The sequence below is a fragment of the Coffea arabica genome, chromosome 10c, assembly GCF_036785885.1.
Source record: "Coffea arabica cultivar ET-39 chromosome 10c, Coffea Arabica ET-39 HiFi, whole genome shotgun sequence".
NCBI classification, from domain to species: domain Eukaryota; kingdom Viridiplantae; phylum Streptophyta; class Magnoliopsida; order Gentianales; family Rubiaceae; genus Coffea; species Coffea arabica.
The window spans coordinates 1,764,504-1,773,063 of NC_092329.1; the positions used below are offsets into that span (position 1 = coordinate 1,764,504).

The 8,560-nt window shown below is 37.6% G+C and overlaps 1 protein-coding gene across 1 annotated transcript; it reads right to left on the reverse strand.

The window, feature by feature from the left end:
- Window positions 1–66: 66 nt before the first annotated feature.
- On the reverse strand, window positions 67–1,235 carry LOC140016076 (heavy metal-associated isoprenylated plant protein 28-like). The gene is made up of 3 exons (XM_072069076.1): window positions 874–1,235; window positions 647–719; window positions 67–547 (listed from the first exon to the last, which is right to left on the reverse strand). Exons 1-3 carry the CDS (start codon window positions 877–879, stop codon window positions 339–341), a joined length of 288 nt encoding a protein of 95 aa, XP_071925177.1. The 5' UTR covers window positions 880–1,235; the 3' UTR covers window positions 67–338.
- Window positions 1,236–8,560: the final 7,325 nt, after the last annotated feature.

The following is an 8,560-nucleotide window of genomic DNA, read 5'->3' on the forward strand; positions in this document are numbered from 1 at the left end:
GCAACATCACCACAATTAATAAGAGATTCATTGACCGTAGAAGCCCAAAAGCAACATCGACAAAAATAAATAAATAAATAAAGTTGGTATTTTTTTTTTCCTCATATTTTCGTGGAATGAAAGGAAGGAAAAAGTATGTGCCAAAGCCCTGCATTGATGCAGCCACCGGAATTGCCAGCTGCATACCTCAAAAGTCACTCCGGCGATGATAAAAAACTACTACTACTACTATATTAAACGACGAATCATAATTAATTTTCTCCCTAGCTAGCTATTTCTTTAAGGAAACCGAAAGAAAAGCATGTATGTATAGATATATTAGATATGGAGCGAGGAGTCTAGAAGAAGGAGGTGAAATTGTTGAAGGGGAAGGGGGCCGCTGCGGCGGAGGAGGCATATGCATTGAGGAGCAGGAGCTCATTTTGAGGAGACCAGAAATCAGCTCTGAGGCCACCTCTCCTCACTGCTTTCAGGATCTTGTTGCGATGGGGGTATCCGGTCACCGTTACCTTCTCACTCTTTCCATCCACTTCCACTTTCTCTATCCCTGTCCCAATAAATGAATCATATACATGCATTTTCAATACAGTAATACTACTGACTACTATCATCATGTACTATGATCTCAAATGAATAATTTACGTACCCTTCAACTTTGACAGACATTTCCGAAGTCTTTTCTCATGTATCCCAGCCATCTCCACCTTCATTTCTACGGTCTGCCATCCACAAACCCAACAAAAGTTAATACTAATTACTAAGTAATAAAAGGAAAAAAAACTTCCATGAGATCAACGGGTGTATGTTAACTGAAGAATGATCAACGGGGGAAGAATATGTACATATATATATGTATAGTGTTTTATTAATTACCTCCATGAGATTTAAGAATATATGAACCGGAAAACAAGAACGAAACCAAGTGCAGAGAAAGCCTTTGATTTGGAATGATGCTCCAGATCAACCCACGGAGAAGGAACTAATAATGCTGAATCAAGAATATAGCATGTATAAAAACTTCTGGCGGAGGATTCAGGATTGTATCATTGTATTGTGTGTGTGTATATATATATAGCAGAGATTGGGGGCTCAAGAATATAGGTGTCGTCAGTTGTGGGGCTGAATAAAGCAATCTGTCCCTCTCTCTCTTTCAAGTAAGTCTCAAGTCTCAAGATCCAATCTCAAATCATTAGCGTTGACGGGTCCAACCAACCAGCCTTTCCTTCTCCAGAGATGGATCTCCTTTGGCCCCAGACAGACAGACAGGATATTAGCATTTAGCACTACTACTAGTCTACTACTACAAGTAATCCAAGACTTCAACGCTAAATCCTTTCTCACAACTCTAAATCCCATGCACTGAACTCACGTATGTATTTAATCTGACAGATAAACTAGTTACTGTACTTTGTTTCATTCTGAAAGCGCATGCCCATTCATTGTTATTGCTAGTCATTATACATATATAAGAAGAAGAAAAAAAAAATTGGAAAAGGCATGGAAAGTGATAGTGCTAGAGGAATATAACATTAGCATATTTGCGGGCATATCTAGGTGAGCAATAAACCAAGGAGCACGTTTGGAATCTCTTCTTCTTCTTTTTTCTTTTCTTTCTTCTTTTGCCTCCTCCCCCGCCCCCTTAACCCAAAAAACAAAGGGTCTTATTGTTGCTCAATTTGCTTCTAATATTCTTGCGTACTCGGATGGGAATTAATGTAAAGAAACACTCAAAAAGAGTTGGGAGGGGACCATTAATGTCGACTATATATGCATGGTCATTTGTGCACTAATATTTTCAGCAATTAAGCTGCCACGAAAAGCCATTGGATGGAGCCCCCTCCCTCCCTCCTACTCCCCCCAGAAAACCACCCCCAACCCGACTGTAAAAGTGGGTAAAGTTGTTACTATACTAATATATTGGAAGATGCAGATGCAATGGGATTCCTCATATATATATATATATATATGTATATCAAAGGAAGCAAAAGGAATGTTGAGGAATATTCATTATCCCGCTGCTGCTGCTGCTGCATCGTCTCCGTTCACTTTCCGAAGCCAAATTAAAGCAGCACGCAGCACATCTTTCTAGAGTTCTTTTTTTTTTTTTCCGGGTTGAGACAGACAACATCTTTCTAGAGTTCTGTGTAGCCCTTATAATTAGCAGTAATATATATGCTTGTGCGTTTTGGTCAAATGATTTTAAACACACTCGCAAATAAGTCAAAACTCTCATCAACTCTTGCAACCCCGTCATGCCCGATCCGGTTACTAATCATTCAGGTAACCAATGAACTTAATGATGAGTAGTTGCTACTAATTCATTTGAGGAAATTTCCAGTACCTTGGATTTTCTAGTAACCCAATTTGAGTTTACCATTAACTTGTTAGCATCCCTGCCATTAATTACATTTTTTTTTTTTTGTTGCCTCTTTTACCCCAATATCTGGCAAGATAGGAAAATAGACTGTTTAATTACTAACCAAACAATGTGTTACGTTCTCGATCTTCCGACCCCATAAGAAAATTAACAAAAAAAAGAACCATGGGCACAGCAAGTCAAGATTTGGTACAAAACCCACAAAAGTCTGTTTAAAGTTTGAAACTTTCATATATAACCATGCATTAAATACCTCAATCATGACCAACTCCCCAAAAAAAATCCAACAATGAACAAACACAATCGGTACCCTTGAAGCACGGGCAAAAAGAAAGGTATTAAGAAAGAAAAAAAAACATAAAAGAAAATGAGTTTGAGGAGAAATAGAAGAAGTCTGTGGGAGCAAGTGGATAAATGTATAGAAATATGGGGAGCGATATTAATTAAAGAATCTCGCATTGAACATGAAATCAAATGCCAAATGGCAGGTAATTAAGGAAGAGAGCCTAGTTAGTGCATGGTAAATTGGTAATGTGGCAGCTGCTGCTTGCAAGTTTTGAAACGTAAGATGCTCTTGCAGGACTCAAATTAAGATGCTTGCAAGTTTTGAAACGTAAGATGCTATGTATGCAGCATTAATAATGTAGTACTAGTGATTAATTACCAAAGTCTGTAGAGCATAGAAGATATATAGCTTGGGGCTATATATGAGGAAAAGAAATGTATCGGATGTTATGTTGATGGGAGTTGCCAGAAAAGGAATTTCAGGGCCTCCTGATCGAGAAGCCGGTTCAGGGTTACCAAAAAAAAAAAAAAAGAAGAAGAAGGAGTCTATTACTCTGTTCGTGCATGTAACCTTGCCTGGTCGTCGGATCGATCTGTGCAAGTAATCCTCATTCATTAAACTCCCGATCTACCCTAGCTTAATTAGCTCCTTACGCTACCCTAGCTCTGGATGATTAGGTACAAAGTGACCTCGATCGCCTTCTTTAAAGAATTTAGTGAAGTAACACAATTCAAGGGCATGCCTTTCACGTCTACAAAACCAAACATATCCCATACATACAACTCTGGATTTGGCTCTCAACTCATTGACGAGGGAGATAAATAATGGAACTGGGAGGGGGATTAATGGAAATGATAAATGAACATGGCAGTGCGCACTTGCTTGGTAATAATTGACATATATAGGCCGAAGAATATCAGTGGATGTGTGTTGTTGAGGTGAGTAAAGAAGAAGTAAATATCACTTTATCATCAACTTTCGGTCAAGGAGGCCGGTTGCGGGTGGTTGTTGGTTGGAGGCCTGAATCTGACGTGTCGTCCCATAGGCGCCATAGCCGAAGGCTTTGAGCTTGCAGCGTTCGAAATCGGTGTATCTCAGGTGGGGACAACTCTCCATTGGCAACCCAGCGTTAATCCTTCAGGCTGATTCTGATGCTGCTGCAGGTGGGACTCGGAGGAACAGCAGTAATATTGCTGGTCGCTGTTGGCCTGCAGCTCCCTCATCCTGATCATCATCTTGACGTTGGATCTGCTGCTGTTGCAGTTGAGGGTTGGACGACATTTTCTATCTCATCAACACCACACGATATCCCATCTTTATCATAAAAATCATCTCCTACTCACTCAATCACCCACTCACTCGGTAGAGAGCTCTTCTTGTAGGAACAACTTCCGTACGTCCAGAAATGGTACGCTTGATGATCCGCGTTAACCGAATTCCAATACATTCATTCTTTCAGCCTTTAACTTGCTAAGCTCCCGCAATTTGTCATCTCTATCTCCTCTCCATATAGGATATAGCCAGGCCAGCCAACAAAATATATATTATGACCACTACGTCTTTTTTCTTCTTCAAATTGCCATTTTAAGTCAACACTTGAACATGCAAAAGTCAATTGCCATTTTAAGTCAACTAGTTAATTCCTTAAAAATGTAGATTCATCCCATTTGTACACGTGTCACGGTTACTACAGTGAATTGAACAGTAATAATGCAGCGGAAGAAGAAGAAGGAGGAGGAGTAGTACGTAACACTTTTATTACCACTAAAAATTTCGCCACCTCATGATTAGCAATTCGGGTAGGGACCGTAGCAATTCCACGATGATGCATCAAATCATCCACCGGGTTGGTTGGTTGGTTGGTTGGTTATCTCGACACGCAACTCATTGTAGCTGCAACTGTCTTATTCATTCATAAGCATTATATTTACTACTGTAAGTAATACTAATACTAATAGGTACAGGGCTCAAATAAAAAAATCACTCCACCATCCCGCCCGGCAATCATATACCTATATCTATATATATCTACCAACTAGATAAGAGAACAACTCAAGTTCTCCATTGATGCCAAGTGTCAAGGTCTCATTTGAGGAAACAAATTTCATTTCTTTATTTTGGACATTAAAGAGAGAGAAATGTCTATTTGAGCCTTGGTATCCAAATTCAAAGGCTTAATAGTTCCTTACTATTTAGGGGCTAATTGGTAACAATGGTTTAATTATTTTCATTTGTTCCTTTTGTTTGGTTTTTAATTGGTCAGAAAGGTCAATTGAATCCTTTTATGAAAACTAGCTCTTTAAATAGTTACTAACTATTTAGGGCTATTTTTGTACATTTCAAATTATTTCTTTTATAATTTTCTGGTCAAATGCAAATAGTTGTGGACTATTTATGGACTCCTTTTATCACATGGGTTGTTTTTGAATTATTGATTGGAATTAAAATATTGTTGTGTCATGTCCGTTAGAACTGGTTGCTCTGTCATGTAAGTTAGTCAACACCACCTAATGGTCTTATTAGTCAATGAAGTGAAGTTTTTTTCCCTTTCTTTCCGTCGGATAGGTAGCTAGAACTTGCTTCCCCTTTCTAATTGTCCTTCCTGCAAAATCTTCACTTTTCTACCAATTCCTCCAACAACTAATTGTCTTTCTTTTTTATTGCAGCCCAGAAAATCCTCGACATGCACGTGAAGTTTTCTTTTGCCCGAAAATTCAGCTCAGTTAAATTTCTCTTTCCCCAAAATCTATCATCCTGCAAAATCTTCAGTTTTCTACCAATCCTCCAACAACTAATTGTACTTTCTTTCGATTGCCACCGAAAAAATCCTCCACATGCATCTGAAGTTTTCTTTTGTCCCAGAAATCGGCTCACTGAAATTTCTTTTCCTCCAAAATCTGCTCACTTTAGGGATTTAGGGATGACTGCTGTACCGAGTTATCATCTATGGTACAGCTTCCAAAACCTACTATTGCCAGCCTTATATATACTTCTGTTTCCGAGTTTTGCCAGCATTCAGCTGAGCAAAGAAAACATAGGCACGCTTCTAAATTCTCTCCTCCTATTTTGAACTGCAATTTTTTTTTAATGTTCCTACCTTCTGTTTATATTCTCTTCCATTAATTAAAGACTATTATGTGTTTGATGTTATGCATAAAAGAATATAATTATGATGATAATTCTTCGGATTAACTTATCTTTGCTTTTTCTTCTGTTTTTTAATTTCAAGGGTTGCCCGACTTTTAAGAGGTGCCCTACTGTGAAGGCTGAAGTTGGGTGAAAGAGTCCAAATATCTGCGGATCCCCAAGAATGTAGTGGATGGAATACAATCAGCATAACGCAACAGATGCATTAGCAAGGTTAGCTGTGTATTTCCTAGCAAAATGGGAGTTGATGAACATTGACATGTTGGCTCTAGAAGTGAAGTGTGATTATTTAAAATTTGAAACATATGTGTGGATGATCAATATTTGACCAACCATGTCGATATGTAGCGTCGTGTACTCGGTTATCAAAGAAGAAAGTTTTGAACTATAGTAGCCATTTGTGTTCCACCACTGTTTTATTGCTCTAGGAGTGTTTGAAATTTTGCCGTCTACCTGAGTTAAACGCAATAAAAGAAGTGCTGGGAGCATTTGCAGTTTTTGTATTTGCCGAGAACTTGCCGTCTTTTCATCTCATTTGCGGAAGAAAACTTAAGCCAAAGATGACATCTTACCGTCGCAAGTGTATTCATTTTACCACCGTTGTATTCATTTTTGAGTTCGGTTGGTGCTATTTTCTGCTGATTAAAAATAAATGTTGCTCCACCTTGATGAGAGGTTGTATTGGTGACAATTGAGAGCCGCAAGAGAGAGCTCACTACTGTGTGTATGGTTTTGCATGGTAAAATGTGGCCGCGAGTGGGTGGGGCGCAACAACGTCCCAGTGGTAAAGTAGTGCCACTTGAGGGTCCGTCTGTTTGCTTGTAAAATAATTTCCCCAAGAAAATCTTTTCGCTAAAAATCATTTTCTTGAAAAATTCGCATTCTAATATAATTATCGGTTAGTATCTCTCTACTACTACTATAGACAATCCATGTTAAACACCACAATCAATTTGAGAGTCAAAAAAACGGTTAAAAAAAATCTTTTTAAAGCATTCATAGAAAATTCTATGAACAATTGAATAAGATAATGTAACCAACAATACCGTTGATTTAGATTCACTGAAACCTTTGCAGAAGTTTGGTTTCCATTGGATAGAGTAAAACCTTTTTTCTAGAAAAAAAATTTTTGAACGCTTTTTCAACCAAACATCAGAAAAAAGGGAAAACATTTTTTTGAAAAAATTTTCCATTGATACAAATAGACCCTAAGCAAGCATGTTTTGATAGAAAATTATTTAAAATAATTTTTTTAAAAATCATTATTTTTTTAATATGATGTACGTTAAATAAAAAAATAATTTTGAACTTGTATCCTAGGATGGAGAAAAATAATTTTTAATATCATTATCCCTAATATTATTTACCTCTTGAACCTTAGCAAATTATTCTCATTGTTACAGATTTAGTTGATCATATCAGTTGGGCCGCTGCGTAGCACGGCCAGAACCATACTAGTATAATTATAACACCACTCTCTCAAGTCTCAACTCAACTTTTCCAAGAGACCGACCGACTGTTGACGATCATCTCATCTGCATGTGGATTTGTTCCTTATGTCAGGCAAAACGGTTTTATTTCTTCAAACATTTCATTCATTTTCCCACTATTAACCTAAGTAGTACCTAGAAATAAATTCAATCAAGGAATCGCCCTTGCAACTAGTGCCTTCGCAGCAATGTAATATTTAATATAGTGATCAATTTTGCAGCAAAATGTACTTGCTAATCAGCACTACTTAATTAGAACCGATCAGTAACTTATTATTAGTATAAGAAAGAATTTTGGGAAACGATAAAGATTGAAAGAAAAATCCAGCCAGCCTGTCGCGCCCCATTTTTTTTTTTTTTTTTGTCAGCATTAGCCCGACTGTATTTTATTTTTTTTTTGCTCTCTTTTGGTTTTTAATACTAATAAAAAGCACAATTTGATTGCAATATGTACACTACTATTAGCAGCAGAAAGCACATGAAACATAATACAAATACGTAGAAATACAAGTACAAAAAGATCTAAAAATCAATCGACCACATAAATATCATTTGAAAATCAACCAATACAGATCTAAAAATCAATAAACATGAAAATAAAGTTGAATCTTCAAAAACTATTTTCTATCAGATGAATCACAGTAGCGTGTATGTAATTCATCCTTTTTTTTTTTTTTTGCCCTTTTGAAGTGATCCAATTGTATTTTCTCAGTTAGAATTCTAAGTGCTGTTTTACAAACTAAACAGGGGAAAAATGCTGTGGCACTTTAATTTGTGGCAAGGGTCGCTATCTTGCCACTAAGTAGGAAAAGGATGGCGTGTTTATGCTATCATTGAAGGTTTCCCGCTACCGTCGTCTTGCCCAACTTCTCGTGGGTCTTTTACCCTTTCAAAATACACAGAAGGGAGTTGTCGTCGCAGGGAAAATATTGGCTAGGCGGCGGATGAAACGACATGATTGATGATGAATGGACTCGGGACACGGACGGTTGCACCTGCCAATTTTGGTCATTATCAACATCATGTAACTTTCTTTGTACATCGTGTAATTTTTTTTTCACAGGATGTATTTTCACAACAGATAGTGATGAGATTCACACTTGACACGAAAATCGAATTACATGGTATAATCTCAGCCGCACAAAATTTTGAGGGTCAATCTTGACCCTCAACCGTGCAGGGTCCCTGCCCCAAATCCGATGATGAATGGAATACTGACCGGTGTAAATTTTCTGGTACTTTAAAGGTGGGGAAAGGACT